The sequence below is a fragment of the Brienomyrus brachyistius genome, chromosome 19 (genome assembly GCF_023856365.1).
Source record: "Brienomyrus brachyistius isolate T26 chromosome 19, BBRACH_0.4, whole genome shotgun sequence".
Taxonomy (NCBI): Eukaryota; Metazoa; Chordata; class Actinopteri; order Osteoglossiformes; family Mormyridae; genus Brienomyrus; species Brienomyrus brachyistius.
Window position 1 is genome coordinate 12180200 of NC_064551.1, and position 12611 is coordinate 12192810.

The following is a 12611-nucleotide window of genomic DNA, read 5'->3' on the forward strand; positions in this document are numbered from 1 at the left end:
AAACGGAAATCAGACATCGAGATTTTTTTTTTTTTTTAGCAGATACGTTTGTCCGAAGCAGAATACAAGTTTAGAAAGGCTGAGGTCAGAGAGCATGGTCAGCCAGCTGCCCCGGAACAGCTGAGATTAAAGGTCCTGGGGTAGCTTGATTACTTTATTGGCTCTCAGATTTGCTGGCACAGATCCAGAACTATGAAACTACACACAGCCTTCGCTGAAACAGATGCTGTGGTTCATCATGAACTACCAGGAATCTTCTGTCGACATCTGTAGCTACACACCCATTTATCCGGAATAGTGGGGGGTTCTAACTCAGTTTCTAGTTTCTGGGACAGGGTCCAGGCCTCGCTCACAAATACAAAGCTAGCCTGTGTCTGTGCTGAGTAAATGCTTTTTCCATCCCGTTCTTCAGAGTAGACTACTGCCCCTTCCTAACTTTCATCATGCAACTCGTCATTCCACATCTTCCAAACAAGAGCTACATTCAGCTTTTTTTTTTCCGTCCATATGTACTGGATGGATAAATCAATAAGGGGAGTAGTGCTGGTTCACAGCTTCACGCCTCTGCGGCTTGGGGTTCGTGTCCTGCCTCGAGTTGGCGTATGTGCAGTTTGCGTGTTCTTCCCGTGTCACGTGTGACTCCTCCCACGGCCTCCCACGGCCCAAAGACATGCAGCTGCCATCTCTAAATGGTCTGTACTGTGTATGTGCATATGCCCTGTGGACTAGCATCCTGTCCAGGGTGGACCCCAACTTTGGCATAAGCTCCATGGTCAACTCTGTCCGGGATACGGGATTGGATGATGGATGGAATAAATCAGGACAAAAAGGGATTTAACTTGACCATTTAGAAGGATTTGAGTGAATTTTGGACTTGGGGTGTCCCGTTCTTGTTTAAAAAGGGCACCTCTCTAGCATATCTCCCTTTTTAAGATCCTTGCCCCCCCCACAAAGAGGGTTTCTAATGAGGCTGAGCATCAACACAGCTGCAGGCTAATTCCTGTGCTGCTGGACCGTGACCTTCCCTCCCTTGCTGCTGTTCATTAAAGATTAACGACCTCACCCTCATCTCCGCTCCCCCAGTTCACCCCTCCCCACCGAATAATGGAGTTCATATTAGCAAACACTTTACACTTATAGAACATCGACCGAAGCACCTTGTTCTGCTACGACCCAAAAAAGCCAGGCCCTGTATAAAACAATACCTGCAGTCTTATCCTATATCATCACAAACTTCAATTCACGGCAATCGTCAAGGCTTACAGTGTCATACTTCTGAAATTGTGTAGCATGTGAATTACCTCCCAGAATGCTTTGCAACAATTTGTTGATTACATAACCAGCTGAGGCAACTGCTGGCTAATGTGTTATAATGAGCCTCCAGACCACTGGCTCCGCCTGATTCATCCCACTGCAGCAGGCCAACCGTGTTTGGAGTGGTTGCCCAGCTATGCTATGACAGCTGTCAGCGAGTGTGGGATGAGAGCTTCCCAACCTCCCACCCAGCCAACTCACGCAAACAGAGCTTTGGTTCCAGAACGAAAATTGAAAGCCCCAGCATGTGCCCTCAGGATCCAGTGCCAGCTCCCTCTGGGTGAGGAAAATCACAAAAAAATGAAAAGGTCAACGGCATTCATGAAAATCAGGCACTGGCGAGGGCAGAGCCTCCTAGACATACATTTGGGTTGCCAGGTCCTAGCTGAACACTCACCTAAGAACTGGAGCACATCACCTTCTGGATCCAGTACTTTAAAGAAATTATGGTTTACAAAACAGATTGGGAGGGTTTTAGATTCTATGGATATAGCATCTGGCTCGGCCTCGTGGGAGCTCTGCTGAAATCTGCGGTGGGGATAGAATCGGGGGGTTTAACTGACGTCAGGCCGTGAGCTTACACATCCAGTGGGCTTCATATGAGGGTGACTGTATACCTACATTCATGTGTGCGTGCGAGGCGGTGTGCCGGCTTGTCTGTCTAAGAAAGTTTAGCCTTTAGTTTAGCTGTGGCCATACATGATCCGCGGTTCTGGTGGAAATGCTCTGGAAACTTCCACAGACCACAGACAGGGTCAATAAAACACTGAGTAATACTGGGATAGGCTATATTTGTCCTGTGACTCTAACAAAAATAAAGTCTATTGATCCTCAATGATTATGTGGGGGGGTGCCAGGGCATTATTTCCTGGCTACTGAGAAACACTATATAACCTTCATTCTACATTAATAGGGATCAGGCTGTTGTCTCTGTTGTCTCAGCTGTTCAGTGTCCTTTGCATTGCCTGCTTTTGCGATTGATCTGTTGACATCCGTATGCTGACTAAGGATCTGGATATCTGCTCCCATCTTTGGATATTTAATGAGTGTTTGCAGACCCACATCACTGTGCAGGATCATCCATCCATTCTCTGTACCCACTCATCCTATTCAGAAGATCACAGGGTTTGGAGCCTTGGAGGATATGGGAACAGAGCAGGGAACAAGCCAGGATGGGGGGCCAATCCATTACATGACACACCCACACACCATTCACTCACACATGCAGGCCTACGGGCAATTTAGCAAATCCAATTAGCCTCAGCATGTTTTTGGACTGTGGGGGGAAACCGGAGTACCCGGAGGAAACCCCAAGATGACATGAGGAGAACGTGCAAACTCCACATATATGGAGCTATGAGGGAGACTCAGGTCACAGAGGTGTAGTTGTACCTGCCTCTATGCCATCCCATGCGGGAGCATTTAAAATGTTGTTCTATATAAAGGTTTTGAAACACTTCCGGTTTGGCATTTCTCAGAAGCCCAGCAAATGTCACATGGGTTGGAGAATAAGGTCTGATCGGTAATCTATGCGTTTGCCATCAAGAATACAACAAACCCAGTATTGAATAATAGAAGAGCAGGTGGAATGTCTCCACCAGCAGAATTTGATCACTTTGAAAACATGGCTTTTTCAACATTTTTTATCAACATTTTTGCCACTTCTTGCTATTTGCATGAGTTACTGAGCGCCAAAAGGAATCACTCCCGCCTTTCCTGTTCCCATCCATTCCAGTGTCCAGGAAACTGTGTTCATGTCCTCCTGCACTTTGTCACACAGACCTTGAGATAGCACACACGGATGCAGGGTGAGTGCTCAGCCACACCCAGCCCATACCCCCCCCCCCCCCCCCAAAAGAATACAGCTTTTTTTTTATTTGGGATGACATAGCAGCCCATACTATGTAACGGGCACAAAGTTATTTTTGATGTGGTAGAAGAAACTACTGTGGTTTAGAAGCGCAGAGATTGTGTTAGTTTCCCCCAATCCCAACACTCCACTTGCCGTCCCCAGCATAATTCAGCGGCTGCAAAACTCTCACACCTGTCTGTTCACACCTGTCTGGAGGGAAAACCTGTTTATGTAGAATTACCCGTCCATTAGTGACTGATTTGCACCAGGCATCTCGTTTAGGTGAATAATACTCAGAATAATGAAAAATGCGGTTAACTGAACACCAGCACACCCTAACCCTGTGGACTTTGAAGATCATAAATTCTTCCGCCTGAATTTTCTTTTTTTATCTTTCTCTGCTCAGCCCTGTACTCTGAGTAACGATGTCACACCTCCATGAATATTATTTTCACGTGATCACAGACCCCAAAATGACCCGGACTGATATTTAAACTTTCATCTAGGTACATTGCAGTGCAGATCTGTCAAGCCTTGTGATGACTAAAGCATGACACTTTCGTACAGACATACATACATACATACATACATACATACTCAGCAGGCAGCGCTGACCAGTCTGGCCATTCTCCTCTGACTTTACTTAGCGACAAGGTGTTCTTAGCAAATTAACCACTTACCTCATTTTTCTTGTTTATCGCGGCATTTTTTGTAAACTCCGTGGTGCATAAAATAACCAGGAGGGATTTTCTGAGATACACTTTATGGAAATCACAGAACAGACAGGGGGATTTACTCTCACTGCAAAGAATAATGTCTTCTAAGTTTTAATATGATATAAAGTAATTATATTCATAACTCCATCCAATCTAAACTAGAAAGCATATGTCGTTGACCTATTTTTGGCCGCTGTTTTAGTTTTTAGTTAAATATGTCTTACTTAGAAAATAGACATTTATTTCCTTGGGGCGTCCTCAAAAAGTTTATACTAAAAAGTTTCCAAACTTTTTCCAAAGCTTCACAATATAAAGAAAACGCGCGCGCACACACACACACACACACACACACACACACACACACACACACACACACACACACACACACACACACACACACACACACAGAGTTTGGATTTTCCTCTTGGTTCCTACCGTCTACTGACAGCCCATAGCGATAGCCTATAAATTAGTATTACCCCTCGCTCCGTACAGTCATTCTTAGAGTTTCGCTGGAGCCCCCGTAGTTACACAGGTTGTACTGACGATCGAGTACCTTCCTGTTCATTTAAATCAAAGGAGAGTTTCTATCTCTTTGGAAAACAGCGTTAACACTACAAACATGCCTAAGTGCCCCAAATGCGAAAAGGAAGTCTACTTTGGTAAGATCATCTATATTTTCTACATTTTCTGTATGTATTTATCGCATAAATAATAATTACACCATAGTAACCGATCGCATTTAACAATAATGCCTGAAATTTAGGCTGCTATGCTTACTATATCTTAAGTATATGTGGTTTTAATAAGCTTAAATACATTTATGAAAGAATATGACTTATTTGCGTCGTAATAAAATTGCCTTACAAAAAAACTTGATTTACAAAAAGACACGAAAAGCGCCCAAATTGTTAATAATAATGTTTCCGGGAGAGAAAAAAAATCATATAGATTTTATAATGCAACATATAAATGCAAAAGTTGCTCTTTTTTCATTAGTTTGGAACAGAATGCTAATAATTATTGTTAGTAAGAAAATTCACCACCGCCTTTTTTCTAAGGCGCGACATAGTCTACGTTATTGCATCGTTTGCCAAGTATAATCTTTCCCTCGTAAAAGGCAGTAAATCTCAAACACGTATATTGTGGCGGATATGAGCACCTTAATGGCGACTCCACAGGTAAATGACGGAAGACAGTCATTAATAAAGTCATATCATAGTCGTCAGGATCTATACGCCTGTTGCGTTCTATCAAATGTCACCCAACCGAGATAAAAATGCGATTAACGTCAGCCTCACGGGAGTTATTTATTAGATAGAACGTTAATCAGGAGATGTTGGGTTTGTTTAAACTTTCGGATCGTTTTTTTTTTTTTTTTTTGATTCAGTGCAATATTTAAAGCTGCCGTGGTACTTGATGCGCTTTTGGAACTTGTTGATACAATGCGTAGTATCGAAAGAGGGCATTTTGTACAGGTTCTAAAGGCAGGTGAAGGGTGAGAACAGCACGGGAGATACTCAAAACCCTGCAACTGCTATTGGGGTGATCTCTATGTGTCTCAAATTCCATCAGAGCAAGGGGATTGGGTGCGGGAAGGGCGTCAGCCTCTAGCTAAGGCATCTCCACAAAATTCTGGCTGTAAAAGCTGTGTAAAGGCATTGAACGCATAAATCTTTCTAGCAGATGAGTTCATTCAGTCAGCCCTAGCTTATCCAGCAGAGGGTTGTAGGCGTAGATGAGCTGATTTTCAGTCAGCCAGAAAGTCTACGTGCTGGAAGCTGGAGGGAGCCTGGGGTGTCCCGCCATGAAAAGCGGGGTGTCAGGGAGGGGGGTGTGCAGCTGACAATCTCTGGATTTCACTCAGATGTCCATGAAAACTGGTTATTCATTTACCAAGAGCTAATCGATGCTCCAGCTATGACAGGAATAAGGACCTGTCCCCCTCACATTTCATAATTATTCGTTTGGCCCCCCAACATTTAACATAAAATATTAGTTTTATGCCAGGGTCCCCCCCCCCCCCCCCCCCCCACACACAATCGAAATGTTTCTGACGCACCTGGTACCTATAATGTATGCAGATTATGTAACAGATAAACTGTAAAATACTCTAGATAAATATGAATAGTTTTTAAAATAAAATGCAACCACATTATTAAACTAAAATTGCGTTGCGTTTATCATTTTTACAGCCTGACATACCTTCTCTGGGACTCTCCCCTGACCAGGGACCACACCCAGATATATTGCACTGCATAAATGACAGACTGTACCGCAGCACCAAAAGACAGATATAAAGAAGTCCTTTAACTTCCAGAGAGATTTCTAGGTCACGCCATGCTTGTGTTTTCTGGGAATGGCTTTTAACATTAATTAGATTTCTAAGTGAAATATTGAAGTGAAACATTAGAAGTTACGTGCTTTAAAAGAGGAAAGGCTGGTTCTGTAACCACAGTGAGTCCAAAGATTACCATGCAGGTGGGAGGGCTGAAGGCGGTGGATCAGGGTGGGATAGCGCATGTGCCTTTCATGGTGTGGGGTTTATGCTCAAACCCAGTCTTTTTCTCTCTTTTTCATTTGCCCACTCCCCCATAATCCCTCAGCCGAGAGGGTAACCTCCCTGGGGAAGGACTGGCACAGACCGTGCCTGAAGTGTCAGAAGTGTAACAAGACCCTGTCCGCCGGCTCGCACTCTGAGGTGGGTGACGGGGGTGGGGGCCACACAATAAATCCTCAGACAGACATCTTGCTGTTGACTCTCTTCGGCCGTGTGACAGGGTGACATCAGCGGTGACCATCGCCTTGTTTCACTCACCATGGCGAAGGAATAGATGGTGGTCGTCAGTCACCTCATTTTCTCGCCAGCAGACCCACTGACTTAGAATATCAATAAAAAAGTTGACTTTGGAAATAGGCCCATGTTTTAAGTATATTTGACAGTAGTATGTTATAAGCACTGTCACCCTCGGCTGGATAAGAGGCCATGGAGGATGGATGACGGATGGATGGATGGATGGATGGATGACATTTCAGTGCTCTTCTTTTCTAGCACGATGGAAAGCCTTACTGCAACAATCCTTGCTACTCTGCCCTTTTCGGACCCAAAGGTAAATAATTACACTTTTACACATCTAGAAAAACAACACAATTGGAGGTGCAGCGAGAGCCACATTTGTGAGCTTAAACCTACCACATCCAGGTGGCATCACACGCTACACAGTGGTGCTGAAAGATTAATGGGATGGAAGCACAGTTCTCCCCAAGAACAGACAGGAGGATGGAGCTTGACCTCATTGCCCAGCGTCATGAGGACAGGCTGTGACAATGACGTACCCGTACCATCATTGTTTCCCATGATTTTGCACTATGGATCCATTTGGTCCAACATGGGGCATCCATCAGGACAGAAGGGCTCTGCTAATAACCTGAATCTGCCCACAGATCCTGGTCCGCGGCAGGTGTCTGTGTGATCCCCTTATTCCTATCATAGCCTGTTAGCCATTAGGGAAATCTCATGTGGCCAGTGTCCAGTTCAGTCAGTGAACCATTTTAACGTAATTTATTTATTGACCAATGGGTGTCAACAAAGAGAAGAGTTATGACCAATCCCACAGCACCCAGTTATCTTGGGCTGGGCCTGTCGTTTTTTTGTTTTTTTTTTAGGTCTGACCATAAAAGGACTTTGGATATAAAATGTGTGGAAACATTCTGTCACGGTAACAGTTGCCATGGTAACGGTTGCCACAGCGCACTGGGCAGCCGTCACGTGTCCCCTAGACGGAAAGTCCGTTGCCTTAAAATCAGATTAGAAGCCCTGCATTCTTCATTGGCGTGGTCCTTCCTACTGAATCCCAGGACATCTTGTGCCTTTCACACACGTGGCCATCTTGTGCGCTACTTAAGTCTTTCCCTTCCCACAGGATTTGGCCGAGGAGGAACTGAAAGCCACACATTCAAGTAAAGCGTAGCGATGGTAAGCATGATGAGCATAACTGTAAAATGTGAAACACTGTATGAAAACAAGGCGATGCTTAAGCAGATGTCCGAGTGCCTCCACGAAGCCTCAGTTATTGACAGGCTAACTCTACAGCGCCTTCTTTTGGTTTTGGAAACTTTAAAAGAGCTTACATCTTTCTGCCCTCGACTTTATCCACATGCATACAACATCATGCAGGTCTAAGTTAACCTTTGTCCAGCAATATTGTCTGGGGTGTGAATTTTCTCCGAACAGACAAATATAAAACAGCCTGAAAGGCAGAGTAATTGCTCAGGAAATCGGCAATGAAAGATAAATGTTGCTCCTCCAGATTTGCTTCCTTCCTGTACGGACACTTTGTACACAACATTGTGACATAAACGTTGATGGAAGGTCTTCTTCTTCCCGCAGATTACCGTGGAGAGACTGGATTATTGGAAACTGACCGAAGGCAGCATTCAAGCAAATCCAAACCTCAAACTAAATATCCTCCTTTTTGGAAGCCCACTACTTTATATTAATATGAAATAATGGCTTCAAGCGTTCCAAACATTTCCTGATATTTCAGGATAGTTTCCCCGAGCTTTGCACCTATAGCCAAATTTCCATTATTTTATTTTATTGTTTTGAATAAAACATCAGTCTTGAATTTCAAATGGTTCCTCTTACACTCTTTCCTCTTACTTGCCCGTTCAAGCCAAAGTACGGCTGTCCAGCCTGTCGCTGCGACATCCAACTGCTGATGCAGACGTACTGTCTTTATTCATGTATTGTCATCTGGTAGTTTGGGCTGATTGGCTGTGTTCCCGCCGCTGTAATCAGCCCAGTTAGTCTAGTTGTAGGTTTGATATTTCTCTGGAATGAAGCAGAGCATCCACCAAAGGAATGCACCTTGGCAGTTTTTTCGGGGTGAAAAGACACGACATCGATGCTATGCTTTGTTTTTAAAACAGATGGAAATGAGACCTCTCCCTTTTAGTGTTTCCAAAATGCAGAAGGACAATAGGAGCTCAAAACAGGTCCGGTCATACATCAACGGAGATATAATTCATATCACAGCTGAGAAAAGAAATCAAGAAAAGAAAGATTTTACTTTCACCACACGTGGCGCAATCTTGCGGCATTTTCTTTAGCTGCGGTTCCTACTGACGGCTATTCAGTCAATAGCTAGAAACGTAATTAATTCCAGAAATCATTTTATAGTAACGGGGAAAACAGTTTCTCTGTTGTCTCTGATTCCGATTTCATTGCTTTTTGTATACTGAGCAGAGAATGACAGACTCCTTCACGCAGATTTTACGATCATAGCAATCCGTTTGCTTAGGTTGTTCCTGGTTAAGGTGCCTATTTCCACCCAGTCACAGGACTTTAGAATCGATTTATGCCGTCAGTTGTAAGTGAAGTTAAGCACTTAACGGGAACAATTCAAGTATGAAAAAAAACTTCAGAATAAAACCTGCAAAAACGATAATAATCAAAAAGGGTGGTACATGGGTAAAGTGTTTTTTCTCTGAAGAGAGGATGTAGTTTAGTTTTACTAGCTGTAACCCTTGATTTAGCTAAATTAGGTTTCCCCTTGAGGGCTTGGTACTTCCCCGTTTCCTGTTCCTGTTTTATTTTCCTCTAAAGAATGCATAACATTCATTCCGGTATTAGCTGTTGTCTTCGGACAGTGGACGCCATGGTAACAGACCAAAACAAGGCCCAACAGAACAGATGATCACACAGCCCTCGCACTGTCCCGGTGCCAGCCTGGGAAAGGTCCCCACTGCCACAAGGCACTGCCATGCCAACCGTCGGCATGTAAAACTCGGCGCTTTCCTTCGTTTATATGGAAACACCTTGTTAATGTGCCGAGTGCAATTTTCACTGCAAATCAATGCCAAAATACAACCAAATTCAGGCAGTCTCACAGCCTATCAGGATGACTGATTGGCCATTGGGATATTTGAATACAATGTATATAAATGTAACATTTTACATGCAAGAAAAGAAACAAGGATAAAAAGCCTATTTAAATGTAACAGTAATGTCATTCAAAGGATTGAATCCTATTACCTTAAGCCTATTCAGTTCAGCATTATCACCCACTCAAAAGCAGGAGCATGGTACCATAAAACTGAATGCACTGATCCCATCACAAGCCCTGCAAATTCTACTGACAATGTGCAGAATTTCTGCACTATATAACTGTGAGCCAGGCTGACATTTCAGAACATTTTGCAGAAATTGGCCGTATGCCGTGTTTCTGCAGCAAGGCAGCTGTGTGTCCTAAGAGTGGAGCAGATGGGCAAACCCCTCTGTAGGAGCGTCAGCAAAGCGGGCTGCACCACCCATTCCCATACCACAGCGATACTGCAGGCATGGACCGTCAGGACCGAAGGGTCTGCTCCCCGATGGGCCGGAACCTCCTCTTTAAGGAGGCAACGTGTCTGTGTCATCGGTGGAACAGATTGGGAGGGGGTGGTGAGAGAACATCTGGAACTCAGAGAAACAACCATGGAAGACTCAATAACAGTAGGACGAAAGAACCAACGTCTGATACCTACTTGTCACGTGACTCAAACAAATCACCCGATATTCCAATCAGCTACGAAGGACCATGAGTGGCTAAAACTGAAGTGATATGCAGAGAACAGAATATAGTTTGTTTGTGGACTTGAGGGGATGAATCACAGAGAGACATTAAAACCTGAGATTTTCATGTGAGGCGCCGAGTTCCTTGTAATGACCAGTAGGACCACCAAGCACTGACAGATCTGAGGGCTTATAGGGCTCCGTCGCTTGGCAACACTCCTTTGGCTGAGCTCACCGCTGCTGTTCGAGCAGCAGGCCGACGCCCGGTATTCACTGGTAGTCCTGGGCAGCCTGCAGACTTCACGGCCGGCCCAGTAAGCACACACCACGGGTTCACGCAGTGTTCCGGCACCCTGATGGCAGATGGTGGGTCAGCGTGAACCAGAATCCTTCAGCAGTAAAATCTTGTTGGTAAGAAACAGACCAGGCTGGGTTATTGTTCTATAAAGAACATTCTCGTTTAGACTCACTCACGAGGTTTGATAACTCTTTATCTATTCTCTGGCCATTAAGTGAAAATAATTCGACGGATACAAACATCTGCTGCCACAGTTCTTGGTCATAAACTGAAAAATTGTTCAGTGATGAGTCCCCATCAGGTGTAAAAAGTGTTTCAGATTAAAATATTAACGGGCCGTCTAGAGGGCAGACGTATATTTGAGACCTGATTAAGGTATGGATTGACTACATTTAGAAGTGCGCAAACATTATTTTATTATAAGTACAGTATTTCATTCACATTTTCAACAACCAAGTCATATGGTCTCCCAGACTGTTGGCCACACACAGTCACAACGAGATAAAGTTGCATTAAGATAGCAAGACAAGATTTCGGGAGGGCTCACGTTTAACGGTTTAATGAAAATTTCACTGGCAAGATCGTTTTTCACTTTTAAGCTCTGCAGTCGGGGGGGGGGGGGGGGGGGGGGGGATGTCATGAGTCTCTCGACTTGGCAGCCATATTTGTGGAATGATCTACAAAGAGGGCTCAACATTCAGTAGGATGGGTGAAGCACACACAGTATACGGCTTGTAGCTCGGGTGCAAAAGTTCTGTATAAATTCTTTGCAATCCCATAAAATCCAGCGGTCTGAAAGAGGGCAGAGGAAGAATAGAACCCAGCAACAAGGCACTTACACAAAAATCCCACAAGGGAATCACAGATACCCACACAGAGAACCGGGGAATGACAGAATACAGTAAAGTTTTCCATAACTATTATCTCCGCAAATCTCTGGATTTAAATTCACAGTGATTCAAACCAGAAGATGGCAAAAGGGAACAAGTCACACCAGCTGAATCTTATATCTTTAATTAAAAATTACATGAGCGATTCTGATATTTATTAGCTCAGTGACCCTGTTTATGACGAGAGGGGATTCTTAAAATTACTGCAGTCTAATATCCATCCGGATTTCCCTTCAAGCTGCTAAATTATTTGTCAGAGTGACTCCGGACTATGCAGACTGCCAATTCACGAAAGGACTGCCTTTTTAGACCATTACTTTCCATCCATTTTGTCAGAAACTCATTTTATATATTTTCAATATTTTGTCCTCTCAAAACAACACATGGAACAGTTGAGCTGCCTAAATGTTCCCTGCAGATTTTATAAGAGCCAGTCAGGAATTAATTAAGATCACGCCGTTTCACTGTAGGCGAAAAACCTTCCCCTCTGTGAATGGACCGTCTTTTAAAATGATGAACAGTGACAGGAAACTTTAACATCCCATACACAGAGAAAAAAGCTACTGTGGGAAAAGCTTCAGCACTGGGGTTATGCTATTAGGGCCAAGTGGGGCTTCACTGAGTGCTGACCCGCCAGGGAGTAAGAGAGAGAGGTTAACTGGGAACACAACGATTCATGCGTAGGAGCAATCAATCACTCACTCACTCACTCACCTGCTCATGTAGGCAGACAGATCTGCAGGATATATGGACATTTATTTGTAAACTTACACTAGATCTATAGTGGAGGAGTGAGGACAAGTGGCCAACAGGAAATGATGCACACAGATCTGGGCAAAAGCCTCAAATATATATTGGACTGGGGATGTCTGGCATCCCCTCTAAGATGCAGTTATAGAAGACAATTAATTGCTCTCCAGCTTTGTTCCCTATGTAAGCTGGGATAGGGCCCAAGCTCACTGGATAAGTCCTTATTGAAGATGGA

At 44.0% G+C, this 12611-nt stretch overlaps 1 protein-coding gene across 1 annotated transcript; it reads left to right on the forward strand.

Moving 5' to 3' along the window:
• Nucleotides 1-4272: 4272 nt before the first annotated feature.
• On the forward strand, nucleotides 4273-8517 carry LOC125714430 (cysteine-rich protein 1). Its single transcript, XM_048985043.1, has 5 exons — nucleotides 4273-4544; nucleotides 6489-6583; nucleotides 6935-6992; nucleotides 7806-7858; nucleotides 8273-8517. Exons 1-4 carry the CDS (start codon nucleotides 4505-4507, stop codon nucleotides 7844-7846), a joined length of 234 nt encoding a protein of 77 aa, XP_048841000.1. The 5' UTR covers nucleotides 4273-4504; the 3' UTR covers nucleotides 7847-7858; nucleotides 8273-8517.
• The last annotated feature ends 4094 nt before the right edge of the window (nucleotides 8518-12611 follow it).

Bases quoted from the DNA above. Each gene is read 5' to 3' on its own strand.
- LOC125714430 (XM_048985043.1), top strand. From the start codon at position 4,505: ATGCCTAAGTGCCCCAAATGCGAAAAGGAAGTCTACTTTG. The intron at 4,545-6,488 runs GTAAGATCATCT...ATAATCCCTCAG, and splicing joins CGAAAAGGAAGTCTACTTTG to CCGAGAGGGTAACCTCCCTG. The intron at 6,584-6,934 runs GTGGGTGACGGG...CTTCTTTTCTAG, and splicing joins CCGCCGGCTCGCACTCTGAG to CACGATGGAAAGCCTTACTG.